This window comes from Pholis gunnellus, assembly GCF_910591455.1.
Source record: "Pholis gunnellus genome assembly, chromosome: 23".
In the NCBI taxonomy this organism is placed as follows: domain Eukaryota; kingdom Metazoa; phylum Chordata; class Actinopteri; order Perciformes; family Pholidae; genus Pholis; species Pholis gunnellus.
The window spans coordinates 15,158,186-15,173,258 of NC_136550.1; the positions used below are offsets into that span (position 1 = coordinate 15,158,186).

Sequence of the window (15,073 nt, forward strand, 5' to 3'; positions counted from 1 at the left end):
GCGCAGCGCCATCTCTGCCTAATGGTCTAAAGAATCCTGGGGGGCTCCGTCTCTGCTGTTTCTTTCAGACACCAAATGTAACTCAAACCTCCCGGTTGAGCTATGAAGATGGAGCAAAGCTGTGTGGAGACGCCGGCAACTCTCCGGGAGGTCCAAGACCTGCTCCAAAAACCGGCGCACGGAGACGACGATGCCCCGGAGAAGCAAAACGAAAGCAATTACGTCGATTTGGAATTAATGGACGTGAACACAGGCGGGAAACTAGAAAACGACTGCGGCATTGGTGAAAGAAACCAAATGTCTGTCCTTATTAACAGCAGTGGCGCCGAAGCTCTGCGCGCAACGGAACCAATCCAGGAGGTGGCGATTAAAACCAATATTGAAACTAATAATTCTGGAGATGGGACATTTATAAAAAATGTCAAGGAGGGTCCCTCTTATCCATCACACCTCCCCTTTCCTAACTCAAAGTCAGAGGTTTGCTTTAACTCTGGAGACGAAGGCGAGCGTGCCACAACGCAGCCCGAGGTGTCCAAAAGAGAAGACAGCAAAAACCCTCCACGAGGTGATGGATTACACTGTAGTGATAATTATCTGAGCGGGAGAAGTGAGTCGGATGATTATGAGGAGGATGATGATGTTAGTTTGGTGCTTTCCGACGACTGCGTCCCGTGCGTAACGGAGGATGAGTCCCATTATATTACCACGCATGACATCCAACTCTCGGAGCTCTCTGACCACGAGGAGGACTACGACCTCGGGGTGGGCTCCTCCACCAGCTGGGACGCCAAGGGTGACAACCAGGTGTACTCTTTTGTTGATTACGCCTCATCTGACGGTGATGGGGTTGCGGGGGAGAGGGGGGACGCCCGCCAGCCTCGCTCTCAGGTCGCAGCAGCAGTCAGCACTCGGCTTGAAAGTGATCCGAAGGACGTGGCCAAGTTCACCAGCTCAGATGAGAGTGTGTCAAAGCCCCAGCAGCAGCAGCAACAGCAGCAGCAGCGCAGTGGCAACAGTGGGGGACAGATCCACCTGTCAATCAGTACCACTTCTCGAGCTATAAATGACCCTGGCAGCATCCAAGAACAGGGGAATATCCTTTATCATGCCAGGCAATCCGGGGACGTGAGTCGCCATGTGTTTAGAGGGGTTGATGGGAAGGCAGAGACGCTGTGTGACAGGGCGAAGTGTTTCATAGCCGCGCCCGGACGCTTGCACTTTGGCCGCAAATTGAGAGGGAAAGAGGTCACCGGGTATTCCAGCGGTGCGTCCAGCGCTGTCAGCGAGCTGGACGACGCTGACAAGGAGGTGCGCAACCTGACAGCCAAAGCTTTCAAGAGTCTGGCGTATCCTTACTTTGATGCCATCAATTTCAGCACCTCCAGCGAGTCCTCTGCATCAGAGCATGGAAAAGGGATAAACAGGTGGGCCACGTTTGTCGACCTGAAATATGACAATATGAACATGTCACGGGGACTGGACCAACGTGTGGTTTCCCATCAAAACTCAGCAGCCTCGTTTGAAATAGCCAAGAATATAGACAATAGAGATTATAAGGGCATCGCGCTGGCGAGCATCAAACCTCCCTCCAGCAAGATCTTCACTCTGAATGGTGACCCCCACAGCGCGTCGTCATCAAAGCAAATCGAGCTGATGGGGGAATTCAGCCAGGGTCACAGCGGAGTGATTAGGCTCACGGAGACTCTGGATTTTCGTTGCAATGTCAAATCAGGAATGTCTGGGGGAGAAAGGCTCACTAAGTTTTCACAAAACGCTGCAGGATCACGTTCCACAGATGCGGTTACCAACTGTGTGCCAAGCGGCCAGTGGAGAGGGGCCAGCAAGTCGCCCTCTAAAACCATGGAAGACACGCACAAGAAAGCCGTATTCGCCTCGGGCCTGATCAAAAATGTGATTTCTAAGAAGATGCAGTTCGAGCAGGAGCGCAAGATGGAACGAGGGGAGATAAGCGAGCCGCATCCGACGCCCTCCCCGTGCTTTGTGCAGCAGGAGAGCGACGGCCACAGGGAGAAGGGGAGCAGGGAGCTGCGCAGACAGAGCTCCAAGTTTTCCGAGAGCAGCTCCGAGTACGCCATAATGTGCGTGGATGAATTGGGGGACTTCGTGGACAGCGGCTCGTGTGATACCAGGAGCGACTCTCGGAGACGAGACGCGGCCGCTCTTGCACCTCAAACTAACTTGGAACCGGCCAATGACGCTGGGATCGCAGCTAAAAAAGGCGAGTTGGAAGCGTCCAAAAGCACGCTGCTTCGCAGCCAAAATAGCGCCTTCAGATGCTGGAAGGACGAGGAGCTAGAGTTTCAAAAGGATCATAAAAACGATAAAACACCGGAGAAGTCGCTCTCAGCTGACGACAGAGAGGGCGAGCAGTACTCAGCGGGAAGCGCCAAACTGACTAAAATGTCACATTTGTTTGTGCCAAGTATCCAACTGCTATCTGGTGACGGAGAAGCCGGACAGCAGCTGCGGAACATGAATTATTCTCCATATGGAGAGATCAAACTGCGCTCTGACAACACCATGTTATACGTTGCAGACTCCGGGAGCGCGGCAACATCTAAATCTCCGGAAATTAAAATTAACTTAAAAAGCGTCAGAGACAATAACACTGAGCGTTTTGGCGTCTCCAAACTGCGCGCTCCTAATATAGGCTGTAACGCAGCCAGCCTCATCAGAACGGAAGACTTGAAATGCCAGGCGCTCGCTGGAGCTATGAGGGGTGAGTCGTCAGATAAAGTGCCGCATTTCATGGTTAGAGACATTAGAGATAACAAAGGGAAGCTGCAGACGCCCATTTATCAAGTGAGAGACGTGCGTAAAATGGTTAAAAGTTCCTATCAATTTGTCTCTTTGGATAACAACGAAAATAAATCCGACAGCCACTCAGAGCAAAAGAAGCAGATGTCCTATCAGAATCCTAATTCTGTGTCCCCTATAGTGATCAAATGTCAGTCTGTGAATACAAATAGTAACGGGAAACATTATGGAAATCTCACCGAGTTATCTAAACAGGAGCCGTTTGACACAAACAGGTTGTCTCCAGAGGGCGCTAAAAATGCTCAGCTGCAAAGGGCAGCAAAGAGAGCGCCCATAGGTGACTCCAATGATTCCTTAGATGGAGTCATTGGGTTGAGAATTGAAAGCAGTGCGGCTTCAATGAAGCAGGAAAAAATCTTGGATGTCACAGATAAGAAACCTGAGTCAAAGATTGCGAACCTGGGGGCTTTGGAAAAACTCCAGGCTGCAGTGAAAACCATGGAGCAGCGGTATAAATTTGAAAAATATGAATGGAAAAGGAAGAATGAGCCCCATCTCCTGACAGACAGCCACGTGCTCTCACTGATAGCCAGTGAGGAGCATGAAGGACTTGAGGAGGACTGTGGGAGAGCGTCCAGCATGGACAGGACAGACAGAAGAGACTCCTATCCCAACAATGGCAAGACGCCACCAGCAATGGCGGCGTCCTCTGGCACTGAGAGCCTGCTGCGGCGAGAGGACAAAGACCTTCCCATGGTCTTCCAGACTCCCGGCAGCCGTGAGGACAGGCTGTTTGCGAGGTCAATGCAAGCCGCAGGGAATATGTTCAGCCTCAGCTCTAGCCTCAAGCCACAGCCAAACGCCATCACTCAAACACCTTTCAGCACCAAAAGCGTCAAGTCCCCAAAATTGCCTGTGTTCTTAAAAGTCAGGCAGCCAAAGCTAAGTGGAAATGAAGGAGCCGAATCAAAGGAGGTTGAGCGGTCCACACAGGAGCTCTTTCGCGCCTCAGCTGACAACGAGAACTACCTAACCATTCCGGTAAAGTCTCACTCCAGCAGCAACAAACAAGCCTCTACTGAAAAAACACCAGTGTACACATTTACCACCCAGACACAACCAATCACTCCTTCAAGACACCTGGGATCCGGCGCCAGGGTCTTTGAAGACCACAACCAGTCCCCTAAACGCTCCAGCATTGTGATGGACACATGCTCTCCTGAGATCTCTCCTGCTACCATCTACCACTCTTTGCCAATGGGCATGTCCACCTGTCAGCCGCAGGTGTACTGCTTCTCTCCGGCGATCACCCCCGCTCCCACCCTGGACCCCTTCCAGGCCACCCAGAGGAAGATGCTTCTGGATCCCACCACTGGGAGCTACTACCTGGTGGACACTCCTGTGCAGCCGGCCACCAAGCGCCTCTTTGACCCCGAAACAGGCCAGTATGTGGACGTGCCCATGCCGCAACCTCCCATGACCCCGGTGCCCATACCAATCTCACCTTTGGCCCTCAGTCCAGGAGCATATGGACACACCTACATGATCTACCCGGGCTTCATGCCGAGCCCGTCCGTGATCCCAGCCAGGACACTGGTGCAGTCGCAGATGTCGGTGCAGTCAGAGGCGGAGGGCAGAGGGAAAGTCTTGTCACAGCAGGCTGAGGGCATGTACATGGAGAGTCCCTACTACTTGGCCACTGGAAAGTCTCCTCAGGCGGCCTACGGGCCTCAACAGCAGGCTGCCACAAACAGGCCGCCGCAGGGCTTCTCCAGCATCAAGCAGCCGGTCATCAGCATCACCTCCCAGCAGGGGCCGCGGATCATCGCTCCGCCCTCGTTCGACGGGACCACCATGAGCTTCGTGGTGGAGCACAGGTGAATGGCAGCTTACTGGGGCAGGTGAGTAGTTCTGACTGTTTAACTTGTGTATGTACAGTATCAGGTTTGAGTAGACCTGCGTGAACCAGGATGCTGTATTGTGTCATGTGTATAGGATGACTTCATGATTTGGTCATAATAATAATTTAAAAAGTGCATTTTGCCGTTGTAAGAAAACTCTTTTAAATCCATTAGATGCATAGATAACTTCTTCTTACAATATATTCAAATCTGAATTTGCTTTCATTTAATGGTGACAATCATGCATTCTTTTGTCTCCATCAAATCTAGATACGATGCACAAGTGAACAAATCTCTGCTTTTGATATCCAAGGCTGAGAAACTACTAGTGTAATAACAATCACAATAGTTCTAATGTTTCTTCTCACTCTAATAGATAGCACTATTACTTTAGATTGATACTTATTTTATGTTTGTGTTATAAGACACTTCACTGATACATGTTTGCTCTAATGCCACACAAGAGTGAGACTGAAGCAGTCGTTTCCCCGTTCAGCCTGCTAAGCATCAAGTGCCATTCTGGTGTGACCTTAAAGCAGAAATGAAAGCTGCTGATACTCTCTCTACTGCTTGACATTTTCAATTTGTTCAGATTCGCTGTACCTCTTTACTTCTGTACAAGATTCATTTGCATTTCTAATTATAACAGTTTAGTTCAAGTTGATCAACGTTTGAATGAAAAAGCTATGGAGGCCCACATGTTCAAAATGACTAAATAATGAAGACATTATGAAATAATTATAGTTATATGAATAAATACAGACAATATACAATATATCCATGAAACTGTGAAAATCCAATACTCATTAAAGCTCACTATTATCAGATGTCTATTGCAAGTCATTTTATTCAATTTGAGCAGTTTTTATATTTAAATGTTCTTTTTCCAAAGTCCAAACACTAGTTTCCCCCTTGCCAACACTTTGATGAGAGCAAGGTAAGGAAGCCTAGCTTTATGGAGACCTAAGGTGTTCAAAATAATAACAATAATCAATCCAAAAACAGATTCAAGACATACTCAGCTCACGGTTGCCTGTTATTCTTTATATTATCACATAATGTCTCTTTGTGTCTCGATCGACACATGAAGACTTTCTGGTGAAAGGTGGCTTCATGAAATAAAAACATTTTAAATAAAATCTACTCGATCTTATTCATTTAATTCTAAATAACACATTTCAAAGTCAAAGTTATAAAAACTGACTTGATAAAGAACATTGTAAACATTAAAGGTAAAAAGTGCTCGAATTAGAGAACAACCAAATCACTTGCAGGATGAAATAACATTTTATAACAGCAATCTGTTCTAAAAATGTATTATTTTATAGTTTCATTGTAAGTCTTGGTATGATTATTCATTTCCTAATGTCTTATTACTTCATTCTGAACACCGTGTGTCTCCATCGGCCCTCATCTAACCTCAGAAAAGCCTGTAAGTACATAATGGATTGGTGGCACTCTCTATGTGACAATTTAACATCTCCCCTAAATACAGGTTAGTCGGTCTATTTATGAATTTTCTAGTATCACATCAGTTGGAAAAGGGCATTAAGAATGCACCCGATCATGTGCTAGGATTCAACATGCATGCAAAAGGAGAAGGCACCATGTGATTGTAAAGTTTGCAACTGAGCACCTCAGCGGACGTTCACGCTCACAAGCTGTGAATTCTGATACCGCAGCAGTGATACAGAGGATTATATTGATATAAGATTATTCATGGGCGAGGTGTTTGAATGTGTATAGTGGCCATAGTGTGTGCAGGAGTGAAAGGTCGGGCGATAGCAGGTATTTGTTATGTGTGAACTCGCACCGCTTCAGCTGCTGCTGGACATCAACAGGCTGCATGGCAGCTCAGAGTCAGCCGGCTTTTTATAGGACCAGTCATTTAAAGACAGAGAGAGTGAGAAGCCAGGTTCACATGGCCTCTGATCAGCAATTACATAAACACAACATGCAACATAGCAGCAAAACATTTGGAGTTCCCCTTGTCATCGGAGAGAGCCACATACTGGAGGGTTCAGCTATGTTTATAAAGGAAAGCGATAGCTTGGAGTCTGATAGTCTACAGGCTGGAGAAATAAATGGGCTTTTGAGTGGAAGGTACAGTAGTTTAAATCCTACAAACTGCATGTTGTGGTGCCTTTGAGTGTGGAAAGACACTCAAGTACAATCAGCTGAAGTCAGCGGGACCCCTTTAAGGCTCCAGGTCTAACAGGTTTTTCAAGGGTTTCCAAGGAGTCCAAAACAGAATGAGGTTAAAGCTTGACTTTGCTGTCATTTTGCTGTGGAGAGAAAACACATCACCTGCAGGTTTTAAAAGATGTTTTGCAAGAATACAAAATGTTGAAAGGTGCATATGAGAGAGTCAGTCAAAAATTCCCCCAAAACTGGAAAGGACAGGACGATAACCCACGGCGTTATTTTAATTGTTTTACTTATTTATCTTATTTTGCGCTTGCACCTCCATTTTATGCATGGGCACAGTGCTGCTCGATATATGTGCTCTCATGTTCCTAATCGGTGTATTTCATATATAGGGGCTTACATGGGTGTCTATGTTATTCATTTTTATTTTGGAAATCTTTCAATCTGGAAAAGACTTTGTGCTGAAGCTTGAAAAGTGCAGCATCACGCCGGGCCATCACACGCCACTGTAGTCCCGTAGTCGGCGAACCGACTCACCCCGTTTGTATTTGTTGTGTATTTTTAGCATCTGAACTATGAGATGGGTTGCTATGACATTTTGTACATACATTCAAGGTCCCCTCAGGATGAGATGTAACAACTTTGGTGATTCTCTGATGGTAATCCTGTTAATCATCACAATCGTGGAAATTGTAATTTGTCCAATCCTTTGGTTTATGACCAAATGCCTGCAGAACTAATGACATCAAATGTTCTCATGCTAACATGCTAAACTAAAATGGTGAACATAGTAAATGTTACACCTGCTTAATGTTGGCATTGTAATTGGGAGCATGTTAGACTGCTGACCTTAGCATTAGCGTTAGCATCTATTTGCAATTAGAATTTCGGCTAATAAAGCTTTATTCAACAGACAAGACATTTTGTGGGAAAGGTTTTTTCTTCTCATTTATTTTTTATTTGTTTGACAGATTGTTTTTCTGTCCTTTTAATAATATGACCTGCCAATCATTTTAAAAAAGGGAACATCAAGCGTGTACAAGTAAATAAAGACCCTTTAAAGGACACAAATATAATCTAAATACTACTTTCGAGAGCTGTTCACATCTCCAATTCTTTCAGTGGTTCAAATATTTCTGTAAGCGAAGTTGTTGAGGAATACAACGCATTTGACAGATTGCAGTCTGGTTTCAATTTGCTTTTCCTTGACATAACAAATAGCATCTTATTACAATCCAACTGTAGTGAAAAGCTACATCTTAGTTCTGGATTTAAGCACTGCGTTGGATACCATGGATCATAATATTCTGTTAGATTCTCTGAAGAAGTGGGTTGGAATAACTGAAAAAGAACTTAAATGGTGTTCTTCCTACATATTGAATCGCCAGTTCTTTGTTTTCATCGGTGAGAGATTGTATATGGTGCACCTCTGCCCCGTGGAGTTCCTGTTTTATTCTCCGTTTACATGCTCCATTAGGGTGAATTATCCCTAAATGAGTCTGTTTCTTGTCATGCCTATGCTGATGATGTCCAGCTTTATGTATTTGTTCAACATGAGGAACTTTCAAACCATTTGACCTTTTACCTAATTGTCTTAAAGGAATAAACACCCACAAAATGACCATTTCTATATCAATTTGATATAGTTCTTTATATGAATATATAATTCTTGGTGAGAAAGAACTACATGGGCAAATGTGACCCTATCATCCTAGTGTGCACAAATGAAACATTTTACATGAGGAAATTCATGACAATTAATGCAAATAGGTAATAAGTAGATTTAAGCGGATTATGTTCGTATAAACTTCGTGTCTGTTTTGTTTTCTAGGTTCCCAACAGGGCTGAACTCTGAGTGAATGCTGGGCTGCTCTGGCTTTGGGTCTCTTTGTTGCGCTCCTTTAGTTTTTGGTGATGGATCAGGTTCCTATTATAATATGTCTTATTTTCCTCCAGTTTCACCTTTTCTAACTTGTACAAGATGTGTATGAATATGTATTTTTTGTTTTATAAAACCACATTGTAAGAACATTGAAAGACTTAACTTGTAGCCTTGTATTGCATTGAGTTTGTTAGCACAGTTTTCAATCACCCCTAACATAATCAGGGAATTGTCAGATTATGTAGTTTTATGTCATTTTGTAATTTATCTTATTTTACAACACAACTTTTATGATGACTAAATTTAGTATTATATCTATATCAGCTTACATTTTCCTACCATTTCTTGTGTGTTGGATTTTATGCAGTGTCTATTGCTTTAAAACCATTATGTTTTATTATGTACATGGAAATATCATGATTAGTAAATCAACCTTGCTGAATTCATTAACATAATCCGATTAATGCACGATGTGTGTGTTGAACGTATATAATAATAAACATTGTGGGGATTGCTCATTATGCATTTATCTGCATACATAGCAGAATGTTCAATTCATTTTTGACCTGCAGTCTCATGTACTCTTTAGCCGGTTCGACATGTATTTCTACGTGTATCACTGTTTAGTCATTTCGTATTTTGACACTGACTTACTGTTTTGTACTTAAAATGGTTCAGAGTGTGGATCTGCTGGACAGTCCATCCTTTCCTTTTGAATCAGGTTTGCTACTTTACTGTCTTTTTGCGAGGACACAAAAAAACCCAGTCGAACCCAACATCAAGCGTTCTTTTATAATAACTGCAGTAACAATGATGATATTGTTATAAAAGAATACCACCTTATTTGTGAAAAGATCATAATGATTTTTGTTAGAAGTCCTATGAAGAATTGAAAGATATTGTATTTTATTGAAATGAATGGATTATAAAGGTTGTGTTGATGTTTTAATTTGAATTAAGATGTTTGCTGCTTTCTGAGCTGGTGAAATGTTTTAATGTAGAAAATGCTAAATCATGGTCACTGTTGGATGTAAATGTTGCTCCTTCGCTGCCCTGAACACAGCCTTTCAGTTTATTATAACTGCTGGGAACATATTGTACATTCTGATCGGAAAAAGTCTAAATTAAAGTTTCCCAACATACAAAAACATTCTGACTTGCTTTTACTGGTAGATCATTTAGTATGGTTGCTGAAGTATATGGCAGAAAACATATTAAGTGCATTGATACAGCAAGCAAATAGATTCCTAATTAATAATCTGAGTGGCTGAATTGATAATGTGCCAAAACAAACTGTGAGGCGAAACAAGATTCCAGTTGTGCTCAGTCAAGATGCATTCATGGGAGTGATACGACCTCTGACCTTCAGAATAAAAGTGCATCAGATTTGAGGTAAAGTTACTTGTTATTTACAGTATGCTCACTAAATAAAAAGCATAAATTCATAATCAGCGTTAGGAAAACATAACACTGTGATGTGTGTCCTCGTGTATTCTGCACATGAGTGACCATGAGCCACTCAGAGAGTATAAATCACACTCTGAATAAGTCCTGTTTGAGTAGAAATAAGTCATTTATATGAAGTAGAATCCAGGCTTGTTTTTAACAAATGATAATTCCCTACTTTTATTCTGAATATCAGATGCATATTCCTGAACTTGTAATCAAACATCTCTGTTTGTACTGTTTATCAATCGGTTCCCTTGGTTTACTTAATCCGTGTACCTTCATTTTCAATACTGAAGGCGTATCTCAACACCAAGACAAATAAAACCAAACTTATCTTAACTTATCTTAGTTCAATGTAATGTTTTAGTCTTCCAAAACGATGTACATTTGAGAAAAGATCACAAATGATTAATTTACCTTCAGTAGTTTTTCATCCATAGAATTCACTGACCTCTTCAAGCCAACAGGTCACACTGGTGGGGTTATCATTTATTCAGACAAATCTTTCATTGCCTTGTTTTGGGGTTGTTGGAGCACTTTGCAAATCATATTGCAGCAGCTTTTTTTAATGTGCATTAAATGATGACAGTACCGTGTGTTGTATAGAGAAGTTTAGTTCTGCACAAGTGTAAATACCTTTTTTCACAGGTGTCGAGGAAGAGCAGATGTTCTGATGCATATATGATCATATTCAAAGCCTTGCACAAGGACACTCAAATAGGGTGGGGCTTTGAAACGATGAACTTTCTGGACAGACAGTATGTGTTGTGAAGGCAAAAGAAAGTGGAGAAAAAGTCAGGAAGTTTCTGACTTTTGGAATGAGTGGACTTTTAATTTGGAATTTAATGTTAAACGCACAGCAGGGAATGGTGGGTTTAGATGTAGAAATGAAACAATGAAAACTCTGATCCAACTTGAAAGTAATGGTCAAATGGAGGCTTCCTTTAAATTTGTAATTTTTGTAGTTTTTTAAATGTAAAGTGTCATTTCAAAACTGTCAAGAATACCGTGAGGGATGATTCATCAGACACCAATGTTAAATACGTGAAAATGTAATAAACATGAAAGCCTTTTGCAGACCTCTCGTTTGTGTTTTTTTACCTGTCGATTGTTATGTGAATATGTGCTCTACTGCATGAAGGCACATTAAGTAAAAATTCAAGAAGTACTACCCTGAGCCTTCCACTCAGCACTTATTGTATTCATATTAGTTTGTTTCTGCTCTGTACTTCTGCTCTGGTTTATGCTCTTAGATGCTTGTTTAAAAAAGGAGATGCACTTATGACTTCTGGTGACTAGTAGTTCTCTTGAATACCGATGGTGAATACACTTATTGTAAGTCGCTTTGGATAAAAGCGTCTGCTAAATGACTGTAATGTAATGTAATACCAATGAATTTATAAATGTATAATTTATGTGGTGGAGCACAGCTTGTAGCTTTTACTTTCAGTTTGTTGTTGGAGCAGCTAAAAACAGTACAGAACTGAAGGATGTCTTCTGACAAAGCTGGACTAATTTTCATTGAGTATGTTTGTAGGCTCATCCCTATTTTGGTCATATTCAGAGTTGTTATGTTTATATGCTCAAACACAAAAGAGGGATCCTTCAGAAACCCAATCATAACCGGGATACTCAAGTCCTTACAGTTTACTGTAAATTATGTTAGAACCTTTATTCTTCTGGCATTTGATGACTATAGTTTCAGCATATAACCTGTTTTACTGGATCTGTTGGACAGGTTTCTGAACTTAAAAAGTGGAATCCTTTACATACTGTACCTTTAAGTGTAATACAATGGTTTACAGGTAAGCTGCCACAATCGTTGCCTCCATCCTGGATTTGTCTGGAGTCAGATTGCCACAGAAGTAAGCCTACTGGGCTCATGAGCTGCTGTTCATCAAGACATGTTTCTCCCTGAAACCACACTGTTGGTGTACAGATGAGCTATTATCCCCTGCTTCCAGTCTTCATGCTAAGCTAGGCTAATCACTCCTTAACTCTTGCTTCAGGCCTATACATTTTTTCATCTCACTCTTGGAAATAAAGCAAAGACGTGAATTTCCCAATATGTTGAACTCTACCTTTAAGACACTCATTAGCTGGTCTGGAAATGGAATGAGCACTTTCTGGAGGCTGACATGATGTGACATGTTATGAAGTCCAATCTGTCCTGTTGAGGACTCTATTTAGAATCAGTTGCTTGAATCAGTAGACCAAAAAATAACTTAGTGTTGCCATTCAACACTGACAATTTACCGCTGTTTGCGAGGCTGAAAACTGGCTTAGCAGTGATGATGTTGGAATGTGTGCTAAAGCAGTGGTGTTAAAGGCTTCTCTGCTGGCTGTGGGTGCATATAGAAACTGGATTAGGAGGGGATGCAGGTGGATGGACGCAGGATCATGTTGCAGAGCCTGAACTGTACACACAGAGTCTCAGTGTGTCTGCAGCCCATTCCATTAGAACCAAAGCCACACACACACACACACACACACACACACACACACACACACACACACACACACACACACACACACACACACACACACACACACACACACACACACATAAGCATGTGGTTATTTTGCAATGCTCTTTGATTGCAATGTCAACAGATCAGAATCAGAAATGTGTTGATTAATAATGAATTTATCTCTCGATTTTTGTTGGACCAACTGAATTTAACTCTGGTAGGGTACAAACTTGAACCCCAATGTGAGTTTACAGTGCCATGGGTACAACAAGTGTGTAATTAACTACATTAAACGGTCATATAACATTAAAGGCCACTTGTGAAAGTACAACACAGTATACAAGACAAGTCAACCTGCTGGTTAACAAGGCATCGTTGCCCAGTGGACAATGATGTGGACATGTTCATGTTCATAAGGTCTGTAAACTACAAGTAGCCTACAGGTCGGATCTAACAGGATATAACTGTTTCTTTAACTTCCTGTTTATTCTTTGAAGGTGGCTGAAAACTCTTCGACCTCCTCGCAGTTTTTTGTCAACGCCTGCTCTCGTCCACCTTCCAGGCGAGGCGTTGAGACGTTTGATATGTAGAGGAAAAGGTGGATGCATTATGTGGCAATATTGATATTTTTCTTGCCAGGATTAGCATCCCCCTGATATTTCAGCAAAGATTATTGTTACAGATGTGATAGGTAGGCTTTTAGCCAAGTGATGTCACTATCTCAGTGTTCCACTATTCTCTCCATGTAAACTCTGCCCTCTGCCTCTCATAACCTCTTACATTGCTTTCAAGGTGCACCGGTTGCTGGGGTGGGAGCCTGGTGCAAGGGTGTTAGACCGCTGGAGAAGGTCACCGGTTCACCTCAGATGCTTTTGAACATTTGGTAAAGTATATTGGTTTCTGGGATTCAGCCAATTGTCTTGTTTTGGGGTTATGGGTTAAATGCACTGTGTTATAGTTATGATATTTTGGTGCTGGGATTCCCGTCAGGACCCAGCTCTTATGGAGGGGGGTGTGACGGTTCCCTAACTTGTTTACATGTATGTGTTTGTTTCTCTTTAATGCAACAGGTACCTGGAGGTGTGGATCGGCCTCTTTGGAGGCACCTGGGCCCAGTGCCCTGTGAGATTCATTCTACTACTTCATTCTTGTTTTGTTCCCAGCCATGCAAAACCTGTTTCTCACACCACACTCAGCACTCATGCAGACAAGCACCTACGCCACTGATCTGACTGATAATCACGTCGCATCGCTTTCCGAGTCGTTTTGAGGTTCATTGACTTCACCTATAATTCAATAAATTAGTGATTATTTGTCTTCAGCCTGCGTCTCCCTCTCTTTCGTCATGGCTTCAGAAACAGGTGGCGACACAGTGTTGAAAATGAGTTTCTCTATTTTCCAACTGCCTGCTCAGTGTTAACGAGAATGTCAGTGCTCAAGACATTGATAACAATGTTTACACTAAGTCAGACTTGAATAATACAACTTGAACTGAGAACATAGAATATCAGTTTCGTTCAAGATGAGTCAGTCCTGCTGAATCGATCAACGGCGATCACCACACAATGCATGCCGGTTAGATTTGTGTCCGACTTGATCCCGACTTGCTCTGACGTCATGAACACGTGGGTAACGATAACCTCACGAGAGCGAGGCGGCCGCAGTTGCTCTCCACCGACTGCATGACCCAGGGCATGATGGGAAACGCCTGACTGTCGCCAAATCAAAGAGCCGATTGGCTCTTAATAAATTTGACTACAAACACCACGTTTTATAGAAAATCCTATTTTTCTGTGTAATTGTAATATTGAATGCTTATGTTCTGCGACGGAGGTTTAACCTAAAAACACATTTTGTATGGTGGATAATAATAAAGCTTATTTATACAAGACATAAGTAGTAATAATACTATGGCAAGCTCGTGCAAATGTGTATGTGTGTGTATCTGTGTGTTAGGAGGGGCTTGTGCAACACTGGAAGTACGTGACTCGTTATGGGCATGTTAGTTGACAGGTATTGTATTTATACAGCGTAGTAGACTATCGCACTTTAACCACTTCGTCGCTGGATCTTTTTTTTGGGCTGGACTCCGTTGTCTGTGTGGACCCTGATCAGCTTGGTGTTCCAGAGTTGATGTATGTGTCTCATTGGGCCAGTGTTACAGGCCCTAAAATGCACCACCTTGTAGCAAATCGATTTTTCAGACAGGCAGACGATTTAATTTTTCTGAATGAATGTGAAGACCGCGAGAGCATGATTGCTGCCAGAGGCCACAGAGAGTGGAGACAGCAGCCATACCCTCTCACAATTGAAGAATTTGACATGTGGTTTTAAATTGTTTTCTTTATCCAGTGATGTGACTGGCAGACTATAGAAAAGGTGTTTAGCAAAATTGACGAGGCAATCAAAAGAGACAGAGTCAACATGTCTTATGGTGATGTTTG

General features: G+C 42.7%; 1 protein-coding gene across 1 annotated transcript; it reads left to right on the top strand.

Annotated features, from left to right (window-relative positions):
* Positions 1-108: 108 nt before the first annotated feature.
* On the top strand, positions 109-11,197 carry cUnh4orf54 (chromosome Un C4orf54 homolog; the record flags this gene model as incomplete). The annotated part of the gene is made up of 2 exons (XM_079184644.1): positions 109-4,655; positions 8,659-11,197. 2 exons carry the CDS (start codon positions 109-111, stop codon positions 8,684-8,686), a joined length of 4,575 nt encoding a protein of 1,524 aa, XP_079040770.1. The 3' UTR covers positions 8,687-11,197.
* Positions 11,198-15,073: the final 3,876 nt, after the last annotated feature.